The 15,288-nt window shown below is 40.4% G+C and overlaps 2 protein-coding genes across 2 annotated transcripts in view; both read left to right on the top strand.

The window, feature by feature from the left end:
• Positions 1–10,071, top strand: part of SOGA3 (SOGA family member 3) — a 48,263-nt gene extending 38,192 nt beyond the window's left edge. The window contains exons 5-7 of the mRNA XM_023230732.1: positions 527–598; positions 6,878–8,053; positions 9,961–10,071. Coding sequence (XP_023086500.1) covers positions 527–598; positions 6,878–8,053; positions 9,961–10,071 — 1,359 coding nt within the window. The remainder of the gene's footprint in view (positions 1–526; positions 599–6,877; positions 8,054–9,960) is intronic.
• Positions 10,072–10,218: 147 nt separating this feature from the next.
• The window catches only part of KIAA0408 (KIAA0408 ortholog), a 34,945-nt gene continuing 29,875 nt past the window's right edge, over positions 10,219–15,288 (top strand). The window contains exon 1 of the mRNA XM_023230734.1: positions 10,219–10,272. The gene's annotated coding sequence lies outside the window, so the exon portion shown is untranslated. The remainder of the gene's footprint in view (positions 10,273–15,288) is intronic.

Raw genomic sequence — 15,288 nt, 5'->3', positions numbered from 1 at the left:
ACTACAACCCTTACCATACCCCATCATTTTGCACATGTCGGGGAGGGGCAGGGGGGTAATGTGTGGTGAGGGGAGAATGAAGTTCTTCCAATTCTACATAAATTCACTGAAAGTGTGCGTTCATAAGCTTATAGCAACCTAACTCCCAACATTGTAGATAATAACTTACGTTTTTCCTTCAGTGATGTGGAATGCTAACAAGCATTTGTTTACATTTGAACTATATATCATATTGAGTAAACAATCTAAATTTTGTCTGTTGTTTTTCTGCATTTTCACAGTAGGTTTCTTGTATTTCTCAAATTAAATAATTGCCAGCTACATTCTACTGTAATGTGTATCCTATTCCAAAGTAAAAATATATCTAAATCTATCTGGTTTAGGATTCTTTTCCTCCCTTTATGATTACTGAACTAATTCTTTTTATTTGTCTTGGTTTTGTCATTTGAGACTAGAATACTTAAAAACATAAAATTGAATTAAAATTATAGTTTATCCAACTAAATATATTCGTGCTTTGTTTCAGTTATCCTTAAAAAGAAGAGGAAGCAAAGATTTGCCAAAATCTGAAAAAAAGGCTCAACAGACTCCCACAGAGGTATGTGGAAATAAAATTTCAACTAGTACATCAAGTACCTCTAAGTGTATATAATAATAAGCTACATTTATAAATAGATATAATGTCCAGATAAACTTATGGAAAACAAAGTCAAATTTGCATATCAATTATGTAGTCATGGATACAGGCAGTATAAATCAGAATGTTTACTAATAAAGCCAGCCGTAATATCCCTATTATAATTGCTTTACATTGTAAGCACACAGAAAAATGTCATTCGTACTTTATATGCTGCTGTATTTGAGAACTATACTCATGATGCTAATCTTGTCCTTTTATAATTAATAAGGTCAATAGAAAGGCTGTTCCTATAGTGTCAGGAGAAAGTAAAGAAAGGAATGTTGCAGAGGGAAGTCAGAAGGGAGAGAAAGGCTCGTTATATCTTTAGAGAGCCCTGGAATGAAGTAATTCTCCATACCAGTGATTGGAGAAGCCAAATAAAGGAGACAAAGGAATAAAAATGAAAGATGTACTCAACATGGGCTTGTTAAAAACCTTAGAAACACAGCCACAGTAAAGACTAGCTCTGCTTCCAAGGTAAAAAGAGGTGCCAATGGTTGTAATGAAGAAGATTTTAAAATGGAAGGGGAAACATGTGGGATAAAAATGACACTATTGTTAAGGAAAGGGATCCCGATCCAGACCCCAAGAGAGGGTTCTTAGATCTCACGCCAGAAAAAATTCAGGGCGAGCCCATACAGTAGAGTGAAAACAAGTTTATTAGGAAAATAAAGGAAGAAAAGAATGGCTACTCCATAGACAGAGCAGCCCCGAGGGCTGCTGCTGGTTACCCATTTTATGGTTATTTCTTGATGATATGCTAAACAAGGGTGGATTATTCATGCCTCCCCTTTTTAGACCATATAGGGTAACTTCCTGATGTTGTCATGGCATTTGTAAACTGTCATGGCACTGGTGGGATTGTAGCAGTGAAGATGACCAGAGGTCACTCTTGTGGCCATCTTGGTTTTGGTGAGTTTTAGCTGGCGTTTTTAGTGGAACGCATTTTATCAGCAAGGTCTTTATGACCTGTATCTTGTGGCGACCTCATATCTCATCCTGTGACTCAGAATCCTTAACTATCTGGGAATGCAACCCAGTAGGTTTCAGCCTCATTTTACCCAACTCCTATTCAAGATGTAGTTGTTCTGGGTCACATGTCTTTGATATTACGACTCTCCAAAGGCACTTGGCTAGATATTAACCTTTAAACTATGTCCGTTGGATTCTATGGTACTGTAGTATACTTTTATGATTACAAGGTTTTCTTCACATTCGATAGATAATTTAACTAAAGTGATTTTAAATATTCAAAATTTGAAAAAGTTGATCTCAGACATTTTTTTAAAGCATAACATGTTAACTGTATATTATTTTCCTTTTTCCTCTCTGTACCTGCTCTGTACCTGCTCTGTTTTCTCCTGGTACTTGCACCAGAATGTGTATAGACCTCAGCACTTTTAGAATCCCAGAGAGTCTCACAGCCAAGACCATGATACCATTTTTTTGTACCTTTCTCTCTGTTCCCTTAGTAAGTCCAAATATACTCTGTCACTACAGCTTTTCCACTCTGTCTTTGCTGTCACTTTATTCAACTTACTCTAAATATTTTGTTGTGAATCATTTCACGTGTTGCCATGAATCTTCTTTCCTACCTTGTTTATGGAGTAGACACTGTATCTACATTTGTCCTATTCTTACACTTTCTGCGTTAAAAGTTTATTTATTCTTTTCAACCATAGTCTCTGATGCAGGAATTCTTAACTGTTTAGTCTTGGCTTTATGGACCTCCACTCGCTATGCATGTAGGCAACTTTCTGCAAAAACATCCACAACTTTAATCAGTTTCTCAGTGAGGCCTGGGACCTTACAAAAGTCAGGATGCCATGCAATCCACCAGTTTGCCCAGTTCACCCAGTTTTCATGGCAAAAACTTCCTTATTTATATATACTGCAGCATTTGAAGTTTCTGCTATCATTTCCAACACATTTATTTTCAGAGCTTATGACCTGTCACTTTTCAAAAACCTACCCCAGGAGATGGATCAGGCTGTCTCTGATGGGATATCTCAATTATCAAATGGTCCATTTTTACAAAATTATAAGCGATTCCAGTGTTCAGTCAAGATTGCAAGCCATCGATCCACATATTTGTATTACTGAAAATATACCATTCTATTGTAATTCTTGTTTATGCATTCATCTCTCTTACTTACCAGGGCATTTTTGTAGACAGGACTCATCTTATTCAGCTTTGAATCATCTGTGTCTAGTGATTGGCACTCTGCACATGTTCAATACATGCTTTTAAATATTCCCGTGTCTCCTTTTTCTATGTTAAACCACACAAAATTGCCAACAATGGCAATTGCATATGGTCCAAACCTCTATTATTCATTTAGCTTTGTATTTCATTTTGTTAATTTGCTTCAGCATCTTTGATCTCTTTCTCATATGTTCCTCCAGCAGCACAGTGACTTTATTTAGAGAGAATTTATATTGCACGGCAATTAAGAACTGTATCTCTAGGGCCAGGTTGCCTAGGTTGAAGTCTATGGCATATACCGACTGTATGAACTTGGGCCCATTACTTATTCTTTTTGTGCCTCTATTTCCTCATGTATAAAATGGGAATCATAATAGAGAGTTGTTGCACAGACTAAACGAGTTAATATATGTAATCAATTAGAATGCAATTTAGTTTCTAGCAGTGGCTCTTAAAGTCAAAGCCAGGCTTAGCTCATTTATTACTGGCCTTCATCATATCTTTATGTTCACTTCTTCACATGTAATTTGCATCTTAAATTGAATGAGTCTTTAACATACACAGAAATAACAAATAACTTGCTTCACACCTCAGAGCATTTTAATTTTTCTTGCCGACTGTTCACTGTGGGAAATAGGAGCAAATATTTACTGCTCAATTACTGTAGACCAGGCACTTTGCATGCAATCTCCTGTCTTTTTCGATAATTATGTATGATATTTCTATGCCAAGTTTCCAATGCAGCCTACAATAGTTGGGTTACAAGATGAGGATGCAAGGCATATTGGCATACAGGGTTGTAAACCCTTGGCATTGCAGAAACTGCACATTTTGTATCTTGAAAAGATTTATTTTTAAATAAATAAAATAATTACCATGCCCATTAGCCCTTGATGCAATTCCTTCCCTCATAATGCCTCTATTACATGCAGTCTTTGTCCAAGTGTTAAAATAATTGTTGTTTTCATTCCTTTGGGCAGGAGAGCTTACGTACACACTCATTAGATATTCTCTTTTTTATTTGGTTAATATAACCCAGTGAAGTGTTATTCTGCTTCAGTTTGTGCCTTGTATCACAACCACTGCTGTTTTGGTTAGACTCAATTTGCAGTATATGCCAACTATACTAGCAAATAAAGGCCTTGCCTTGCAATCAAGGACTTCCACCACACATGCAACCCTACCTGGCTTCCCAGTCTCATCTGCTCTTGCATGTCAAATAAAACCTAGCCTATATAAAAGCATATTTGACATTGTTGATCACGTTTCTGTTCAAATATTGCTCTAATTGTTGGCCTACATGACCTTAGATTTCCCTTCCCAAACCTTTGACTTGTCTCCCTTACTTTTTTTTTTTTTTTTTTAGATTTTTTTTTTAGATGGAGTCTCGCTCTATCACTCCATCACCCAGGCTGGAGTGCAGTGGTGCGATCTCAGCTTACTGCAACCTCCACCTCCCGGGTTTAAGCAATTCTCCTGCCTCAGTCTCCCGAGCAGCTGGGACTACAGGTGCTGTATTTTTAAGAAAGACAGGGTTTCACCATATTGGCCAGGCTGGTCTCGAGCTCCTGACCTCATGATCCACCCACCTCAGCCTCCCAAAGTGCTGGGATTAGAGGCATGAGCCACTGCCTCCAGCCATCTGTATCCCTTTCTTTTCTTCTTCTCATTGGTTGTGTCTGTGACCATTATGATAGGTTCAACCATCACCTCTATGCATCTCATCCACACGTCCTCACTTCTAGACCTGAGCTCTAAGTGCCAAGATGTAATCTTAGTAATCTAATCACGAGCCTGACATTCTACATGACTGTTGATGGATGTTTCCACCCCATGTCCCTCCACCAGAACACCTCACAGACAGCATTCTTAAAACCTTAAACCCATATTCTTCACACAAAACCATTTCCATTTCTCCTTTTGTACTTTTCAATTTGGTGAATGACTGGGCTTTGAGGTTGTCCTGAGAATGTCATGAGAATGTATGAGAAGAACTTCTGTCAGTTTCATTCCACTATCCTTTCAGCAGGCAGAACCAACATTATCCATTTCAGACTGATGGGAGTACATCCTATTTTAAAAGTGATTTAAACGGAATGCTCCTCTTTGTTCATTCTCTATCCTTGCTATTGGCCATACAATCCAATGAGACCCCCTCAACTTAAAAATTCAGGGTCATCTTTGATTCCTATGCTGATGTGATCCAAAACATTGTAACATATCCTTGGTCTCATCCTCACTAAATTAGTGGGAGGGTCCCAGCACATAGTATAATATATTGTAGGCAGCTTCTCTCTTCCCTTGTGAAATGAGTTCTTCCATCAAAGCTTTCCATGACATACCCTCTTCTCCTCCTCTCTGGATGCTACTAAGGCTGTCTCATCTCTTCTGGTAGTCCTTCTCTTCTTTCTTTTAAACCTCTTCTACAGGAAAGTGTACAAGACAACACATCTTATTTCTTTGCTTTTACCACATTGCTCTATTTTTTTTTCTTTTATGCTTCTTTTCTAGAGGCAGCATGTGCAGTGGAAGGAATATGAGTTTGGGACTCAGCCAGAATATAGACTGTGCTCTGTCACTTATTAACTTGTGCACTGCAATGTTAATAAATGTCTCCCATCGGTAAAGGGGAGATCGCATCACCTATCTTGAAGGGCTGATATAAGGATTCAATACTATATGGAATGTAATGTTCAGGTTCTGCACACCCAGCAGCTCTCAAACCCTTCATATTCCCATTAGTAGATAGGAAGACAGGAGATCTGTGCCCTGTTCTCCATGTCTTCCATCTCAAAGGCTCTGTCTGGTATTTACTGAGCGTCTCTGGCAGAAGCTCATTATTCTCCTCACCTTCTCACCAGTGGTTGCTCCTTTTTTACCAGAATGCATCTCAAACACAGATGACTTAGTACTAGGTAAGGAAAGAATTTTTATTTTCATTTTTTTAAATGAAGAAACCAAAGTTCACAGAAGTTACATGATTGGCTCAAAATACATACTTAAAAGAGAATTTTGAGAAATTGTCCTTGGGAGAGATGTCCGTAGACATAATAACATGCTTCAGTAATATCCCTCAGAGAAAGATTTCCACTAGTCCTTTTGTACTTTTCAGTTTAGTTAATGACTGGGCTCTGAGGCTGTCATAAGAATGTGTGAGAAGAACTTCTATAGTTCCCCTATCCTTTCGCCAGGCTGCACCAGCTTTATCCATTTCAGACTCATGGGAGTACATCCTATTTAAAATGTGATCTAGATGGAAAAACTAACAGTTTCTCCTTGGATGGACCATTCCAGTGTCAAACTTTCCTGACTTAGAGGCCTCTAAAACAATTCTCCTTTGAATAAAAACAGGGGACAGATTATTTTCTAAGTGACACAGAAATCAAGAGCCTGAGCATTAGTTTCAGACAGAACTGGATTCAAATTTCACCTTTGTCCTTTGCGATTCATTAGCTGTGTAACCTTCAAAGAGTTACTGAACATCTTTAAATCAGGAACTTTAATACCTACTCCTAAATTTACTCTGAATATTAAATTAGGTTCATATTTGTAAAACACTTTTCAGCACTTGGCTCAGTGTAAGTGACAAAAAAGTGGCAGCGAATTCAAAGGAACCACATGCTCTTTGAACAGATTTTATATTTATTACTGCAATAATGAAACAACAAAAAAAGAAACACTGCTGAAATGATCCCCAAACAGTTGTATGCAGTTACAACATATAATAATCTCTGAATAGTGATAACCACAGTTTATCTCTTTTCATATTCCTTTTCCTTTTTGCTTCCAGGATGTAACATTGTTCTAATCTTTAATTTGCCAAAGAATTTAAGTGATCTGAAGAAAATACTCAGTGTCTGCTTCTGTTTCTCTGTCATTAAATCTGTATTGCAAGAAAAAGAAATTATTTTTCCAGGTGTCCTCTTTTGGCTGTTTCCTTGATTTACATAAAAATGATGTCCTATCCTTGTCCCTCTTTTCCCCCAAATGAGGAGGACAATGAAGATCTGAAGTGCCAGCTGCAGTTCGTTAAGGAAGAAGCCGCTTTGATGAGAAAGAAAATGGCCAAGATTGATAAAGAAAAGGACAGATTTGAACACGAGCTTCAGAAGTACAGATCCTTTTATGGGGATCTGGACAGTCCTTTGCCCAAAGGAGAAGCTGGAGGCCCTCCCAGCACCAGGGAGGCCGAGCTCAAGCTACGGCTAAGGCTGGTGGAGGAAGAAGCCAACATCCTGGGCAGGAAAATCGTCGAACTGGAGGTGGAGAACAGAGGCCTGAAGGCGGAACTGGACGACCTTAGGGGTGATGATTTCAACGGCTCGGCCAACCCGCTCATGAGGGAGCAGAGCGAATCTCTGTCGGAGCTGCGGCAGCACCTGCAGCTGGTGGAAGACGAGACAGAGCTGCTGCGGAGGAACGTGGCCGACCTGGAGGAGCAGAACAAGCGCATCACTGCGGAGCTCAACAAGTACAAGTACAAGTCCGGCGGTCACGACAGCGCGCGGCACCACGACAACGCGAAGACGGAGGCCCTGCAGGAGGAGCTGAAGGCAGCGCGCCTGCAGATCAACGAGCTCAGCGGCAAGGTCATGCAGCTGCAGTACGAGAATCGCGTGCTTATGTCCAACATGCAGCGCTACGACCTGGCCTCGCACCTGGGCATCCGCGGCAGCCCCCGCGACAGCGACGCCGAGAGCGACGCGGGCAAGAAGGAGAGCGACGACGACTCGCGGCCGCCGCACCGCAAGCGCGAAGGGCCCATCGGTGGCGAGAGCGACTCGGAGGAGGTGCGCAACATCCGCTGCCTCACGCCCACGCGCTCCTTCTACCCGGCGCCCGGGCCCTGGCCCAAGAGCTTCTCGGATCGGCAGCAGATGAAGGACATCCGGTCGGAGGCCGAGCGCCTGGGCAAGACCATCGACCGGCTCATCGCCGACACGAGCACCATCATCACCGAGGCGCGCATCTACGTGGCCAACGGGGACCTGTTCGGACTCATGGACGAGGAGGACGACGGCAGCCGCATCCGCGAGCACGAGCTGCTCTACCGTATCAACGCGCAGATGAAGGCCTTCCGCAAGGAGCTGCAGACCTTCATTGACCGTCTCGAGGTGCCCAAGTCTGCGGACGACCGCGGCGCCGAGGAGCCCATTTCCGTGAGTCAGGTACAGTTCTGCCTATTGCGAGCCACGGCGGTGGCCAGGCTGGCCCGCGGAGCCGCGTCCCAGGGGGGCGTCTCGGCGCCCGGACTGCCGCGCCCCGCTTGAGGGAAGCCCCGGCTCAGGGCCGCATTGGGGCCTGAAACCCGCCGCCGGTCCACCCGTTCTTCCACATTGTCCTGCAGGGCTGAGAGTGTTGTGACTCCATCATGTAGTCATCATTTCTTCCTGTGTTTTGTTTAAAAGGAAAACAACACCATTCATTACCCTCAATTTTTGTGGAAAGAGTAAAGGATTTTGAGATTTTGAGGCACATTATTATTTTAGAAGGTCAATATTTTTCTGTTACTCTGCTAGCAGATAAACTGCAAGATGGTCCTGAATAGGAATATTTAGCTGCTGATTTGTGGTTTTCGAGTCAAGATCCATATTGAGTTTAGGATTTTAAAAAAATGACTAGACTGGTAGACCGAGGAGGGCGGATCGCTTGAGCTCAGGAGTTTGAGTGCAGCCTGGTCAGCAAGGCGAGATTCGTCTCTCCAAAACACGAAAAATTAGACGGGTGTGGTGGCGTGCACCTGTAATCCAAGCTACTCCGGAGGCTGAAGTGGGAGGATCTCCTGAGCCCAGGCAGATGGAGACTGCAGTGAGTGGTGATTGCACTAGTGCACTCCAGCCTGGGCAAGAGTGAAACCTTGTCTCAAAAGAAAGAAAAAAGCTAAAACAGAATTGATGGCCGGTCACTGTGGCTCATGCCTGTAATCCCAGAGGCTGAGGAGGGCGGGAGGTCAGAAGTTGGAGACCAGCCTGGCCAACATGGTGAAACCCCGTGTATACTAAAAACACAAAAGTTAGCCTGGTGTGGTGGCGCGCTCCTGTAATCCCAGCTACTCGGAAGGCTGAAGCGGGAGAATCGCTTGAACCCGGGAGAGGGAGGTTGCAGTGAGCCAAGATTGCACCACTGCACTCTAGCCTCGGTGAGAGAGGGAGACTCTGTCTCAATAAAAAAATAATAATAATTTAATTAAATAAAACAGAACTGATGGATAACTATTGGTAAATGTAGAAACCAGTGGTAAAGGGACATGATTTTGTGTCTGCAGCCCCCGGAAAGGAACAAATGAAAGCCACTTTTTTTTAACCATAAGTTTAAATAATATGATCATTATTTCCAGAGAAAAATCACTCTCAGTTGTATAGTGGAGAATCTCAGTACTGGGGAAGGAGTCTATACGGTAGCTTGAAGGCAACACTAATTCAGAGAAATAGTAATAACTATTCCAGAACAGGGAAAACCAGCATTTTTCCTCCATCCTGATTTGTAGAGGCACACCGGATGAATTGGACTGAGCTGCTTTGGCCAGGTATGGTGGCCATTTAAAGACCAATGCATTTTATCAGAATTAACCACATGAAAGATAATTTATGAAACAAAACAGGCAATGCTGTTTCCTCTGGCAAGCCTGGTGTCCTGTATCCATTGGAGAGTCCACGGAAGTACAACAGCATGCATGGCTTTTAAGACACGCAAGACATTTAAAAGCCAGTTTATGTACAGAAGCATGATTTTAGATTAACTGCCTGTTGGTACAGCTAGAAAAATTGCAACCCTATCGCTTATTTATCTTGCATGTTGCTCTGCTTTGCTATGAAAAATACTGTTTTATGATAAAACTTGTTGAATTTTGATATGTATTCAGTTATACCCTCAGGGAAAATAATAGAAATTAGAGTGAGAGAAAGTGCTGTGTATAAAATTAGGCTTTCAGATTTTACAGATATAGGCTTAAGGGAGGGTGGGGGTTCTTTTGTATCTTAAGTTGAATGAATGCTTAAATTAGTTGATGTGAATTTAAGTTTTAAAGATTATTATTAATTAATTCTTCTCTTTGTCTTTGCATTTACCTTCCCAGATGTTCCAGCCTATCATTTTACTTATTCTCATTCTTGTATTATTTTCATCACTTTCTTACACAACAATATTTAAACTTGTCTTCCTTTTTACACTGTTTTTTGTACTGTAAATTTTTCATCATCTACCATTCATTGTAGTATTTTCAGTTTGTTTATTTTGTTCACCCTTCAAGACAAGAAGTAAAAGAAGTATAATTTCTGTAGTAACCAATGCTATAAAAACACTGAAGACTGCTTATTTCTTTAAAAAGACACAACTCATCTTACCACGACCAAATTCAATAAGAAGCCCAAGCACTAAAATATTTCAGGTAAGAAAGTAAGTGTGACATTTTTCTGTATGAATTGTTTTAATTTTGCTGCTTTTTTTCATCCTGTTTGTCTCCTCTTGATAAATAATTGGCATATTGAATATAAAAATGGACTACATGTCTCGTAATTATTTCTCAGTAGCTCACTATTATTATTCAAAAGCTGGACGAACATTCACAATTTGGTCACATTTCCAAAAACTACATACATTTGTAAAGTACCTTTGCCAGGTTACATCAAACTAGCAAGATAATTTTGACATCCAATAAATACCTGAAAAAAAATACAGGAAATAAATGTGACCCTCATGGAAACTAAGTAATGTGTTGTAATGCCAATATGTTTTGTCTACAGAGATATGCTTGGAAGCATGAGATTGGATTAGGTCTTAGTTCATTTAGGAAACAGTTATCCCCATCCTACTCTGTTTGACCAGATTCCCACCAAACCTGCCATTCCTGCTTTTACTTTTTATACTTGAAGTCATGTATTGCTAATTGAACTTGGAGTTCAATTTGGATACTTGGAGTCCTATCCTCCATAATAGAATGCCTCCAAAGCAGGAAATGCTCTATAAATATGATATGTGAATTGTTTTGAATAGGGAAAAAATACAGTCATTCTTTAGAATTTCATTAAAATATGGTCATTTTCTCAAATTCATTAGACCACAATCCAAGACTGGGAACATAGTTCTGGCGGGAGTTGCTCTCGAGATATAAACTAACTTCAGTAAGCCTGAGCATCCCCCTTTTTCCTCATACCTAAAGTGGCCTGGATAGACTCCGTCTACCCACAAGACCTATTCTGTCCATCTCATTGATAGTTTATCCAGTACCACCCAGGAGTCAGCAATCTCTGCACTTGTTGAAGTCACATACTTGTAAATACTCACAGGTTGGGTTGATGGATATGAAAATCTGTGGAAAGTGAAGTATCTTGCATGTCTGCAAAAAGAATATGTGGAAAAACTTTGTTCTAAAAGTTGCTATTGGTAATGGCCCTTGGAATCTCCAGGAATTTAACTTTCAAGGGACTCTGATTTATCGTCACATCCTCCCACACATCCATTTGAGTATTAATTAAACAAACAAACAAAAAACCTTCACAATAATCTAAAACTTTAGTTTAGAATAACTGCTCTTACTCTCTACAGGGTTTGTTTGGTTTTGGTTTTTGGTTCTGTTTGTTTTTTGATAGGGGGAGGAGAGACTTGGAGTGAGGAGTGGTTAACCAACGGAATCTGTCAGTATGCACTTCTGGCTTTTCATTTTAGCGATTCAGAGAGCTAGGTAAAACTTCATTACAAAAATGAATGAAATGAGATAAATACCATGTTTAATCAATTATATATAATTCAGGTGTTTACTTTTTAAAATTTTTCATCTCAGGGATAACAAACACTTTAAAACCTAAAGTTTGTCTGTTAGATCTGTGATAAGTTTCCAGGCCACCATTTCAGGAACTGAAAGTAAATGTTTGAGAGCTGAAATTTAGCTGAAATATGTATTGTCTTTGGAGCCAGTTACACCTGTTAAAAGGCTGTCAGCCACCTACAGAGCATTTGGAAGTGTGTGGAGTGTTGCAGGTTATTGCAATGACTGGGAAGTTTGCTGGCATTTAGGAGGAAGGGATCAAAACTTCATGGTCCCTGAAATCCCACATCACAAAGAATTGTCTTGTCCAAACTGCTGATATTATCTTTGCAGATAAATGTGATGTGGTATGCACTCATTCACTTCAGAAGCATCATGCATATTCACTACCATGTGTGACTTTAAGAAACTGGCTTTAGATTTTAGTTTTATCATGAGATTAATCAAAAATGAAATAACTAGATCGTAGTTCTCAATGCTAGCTGCACATCAGAATTTCTGGGAAGTTTTTAATTGGGGACATAATCCGTACTAATTGAAATAAAATGTACGGACCTAGGCATCTCTATTTTTTAAAACGCCCCAGAACCACTACTTTTAGATATTTGAATTGTCTAAAATACATGTTCAATATAGCCCCAACAAAGCTTACAGTAAACTATGTGATACTAAGATATAGGATCATTAGTTGTCTAGGTTTGACTAGACTTTAAAGTTTCAGCTGCTCAGTGGATGTCTGAATTCTCTCTAGAGCATTTCCACTTAGTTGTATAGCCTTTGCCAGAAGGGATATCACCTCCAGTGATAAAGCAGTTATATTACTGCACTGGTGGTGGTGCCAGAAAACTTGGCTTGCATTAATACAAGTTCTCAAAAACACAAAATTAAAGGTAAATAGGAATAATACCTAACAGAAAAGAGAACCAAGGTGAATAGTGTGTGGGCACAGCGTCACACACTCACTGAGAGACGCAGGCATGTGTGCACACTGAATTCAAGACTCAAGATGATCCCACAGTGATCTAACATGTTATTACAACAAAATCCCTAGGCATTCTTAGATGGACTGACACCATAAATATATGCAAGGGTGGTGCAAACACCTCAGTGATAACTTGTGACCTGAATAGGGAAGGAGAGCTGTCTGGACTAACCAAAACACCAGCCTCAACTATATATCTCATTTTAGGGACCGTGGTCGTGTTCCTTATGTTGCCCTTCTGGCAACAGTGGTATTAATCTTACCTGTGAATTCCTAAAACAGTGATACGGTTAGACTCTGTGTCCCACTCAAATCTCATCTTGAATTATAATCCCCATGGGTTGAGGGAGGGACCTGTAATCTCCACATGTAGAGGGAGGCAGGTGATTGGACCATGGGCGTGGTTTTCCCCATGCTGTTCTCACGATAACAAGTGAGTCCTCACAAGATTTGATGGTTTTATAAATGTTTAGAAGTTCCTCCTTCACTCCTGTCCACTGCCGCCTTGTGAAGAAAGTGCCTGCTTCCCCTTCCACCATGATTGCAAGTTTCCTGAGGCCTCCCTAGCTATACAGAACTGTGAGTCAAACCTCTTTCCTTTATTAATTACCCAGTCTCAGGGAAGCTCTTTATAGCAGTGTGAAAGTAGACTAATACAGGCAGTGATTTTATAGAATTTCATGAGACTCTTGAATCTCATCCAGATCCTCCATATGTGAAACTCCTGTGAAATATTGGGGAAAGGGAAGTAGGCTGAAGCAGGACTGACTTGACTACTGCTCACAGATTCTGGGGGCTATGGGATCATTCCAACGGCTCCTCTGAAGTTAGTGAATCAACTTTACTGAACAGTTGAATTTCAGGGAGGCTCTTTTCCACTCTGCCCCACTCACTGCATAGACCAGCTTCCCAGTTGTGCCTGTGTGTACACACACAGATCCATCACACTGCAGTGTATAATGAGAAATGCATGCAGGGTCAGGGCATTCGGACCTGCCTCTGTCTTAGGGGACATGCTGGGGACCAGTTGCTGGAAGGTGGGGTCAGAAAATTGCCAGTAGGCATGAAGTGACCTTTTTCCTTGCCGTCTTTTCCCTGTAACTTAAAGCTGTTCAGCGGGCACCCAGTATCCAGGATGCACTTATCTCTTAAAGCATAGAACATAAACTTGGGAATATAAGTTAACAAAGATGGTGCCCAAAACCTCAGAAAGAGAATCCGCAGCGTCTTCCCCTTTGATCCTGTTGCTTGCATTATTTTTGTTGTATTAAGCTGTTTCTGAAAGAGGAACAACCACGCTTCTTGATTCACCAAGAGAGAAAAGACCCTCAATTATTAAGACAAGGTGTCGTCTTTTGTTTGGACCTTTGAAGCTATGCTATTTAAACATCACACCAAACTAAACTCAACAGAGCAAGCCTTATTCTAGAAAATTCCCTTGTATGCACATTCTTGGCCATAGGAAGAAGTGTCTTCTTGTTAATTTGGCCTAGATCTAAGAAAAGAGGAATTCAGTTGGCTATTTTTAAGCATAAGTAACTAAACTCATAAAACAAAGGAAAATTCAGTCCTGAGCCTGGAATGTGTTTTGGCCTGCATTCTCTAATCTTCAACTTTAGTTTGTGTGGTAGAATGGGATATGCTTATTTAATTAGCTGCCAACGACGTTTGGACTGTCAATTTGGTAGCTCAGCCTTAATTCCAAATATTCATGCAGTGTTTGTAACTGCATTCTGATAGAACTACAGTCCAGTTCATCTAGCAGAGTCATACTTTGTGTCAGATACCATAAGTGAATGTAGAGATTGAAGAGAAGGTAGTGGAGAATAGTACCAGAAAGCAAGAAAAGTCGACCATTTATTAAACTACTGGGATATGGTACAGTGAAAACATAGTATGCATGAAGACATAACTGCTTAAACCCTAGTTGTAAACCAATTAGGTCTAATGAAAGATAGATTTCTTTCTGCGGTTTTAATTTTGATCTGGTTTTCGATAGGTAAAGTAATGTCATTCACATTTTGATGAAACACATTTCATGGGTAGGTCCTGACATTCTCAGCAGTCTACTTGTAGAATTTCAGATAAAAACTCATACAAAATAGAATATTTCATGGCCTGGAGATGGCAGAAAACCTTTGTAGTTACAGTAATAAATGTGGGAATATCTTAAATGCTTCTAAACTGTACTTTTGTGTTGATCAGTTGAAAGAAGGGAAAGTGGTAGTGGCTGTTTTTCATGCTTGCCATTTTGAAAGTGTGTGCAAATCACAGAATCTCTAAAGGTCCTTTCCATGTAACTTAAATACATTTTCATCCATGTCTTCCCTGCTTAAAGGTGTATTTTCTGTACTCAATGGCAGTTCTAGCCTGTGTCTGTCCTAGTGAAGTTGTGGGTAGTATTTTAAATATTTCTGGGGAACCTTTTGAGTAGAGTACTGTTATAAACCACTTGATCAAAAAATAAGAGCAGCAAATATAACAGTTTTTAGATGTAAAGAGAAACCTCAGAAACCTCTACCTTGCACTGCTCACTGTTAAGCCGGGCCATGTTGTCCTAAAGAGCCCCATCTGATCTTTTTATATCCCACATATTTATGATTAATAAACTTAAGTCTATTGACATTTCCTGATTATTCAATTTCACTGTTACCATT

Source organism: Piliocolobus tephrosceles, chromosome 5 (genome assembly GCF_002776525.5).
Source record: "Piliocolobus tephrosceles isolate RC106 chromosome 5, ASM277652v3, whole genome shotgun sequence".
In the NCBI taxonomy this organism is placed as follows: domain Eukaryota; kingdom Metazoa; phylum Chordata; class Mammalia; order Primates; family Cercopithecidae; genus Piliocolobus; species Piliocolobus tephrosceles.
Note: the sequence above shows the minus strand (reverse complement) of the source record. Positions and strands in the feature narration are given on the sequence as shown.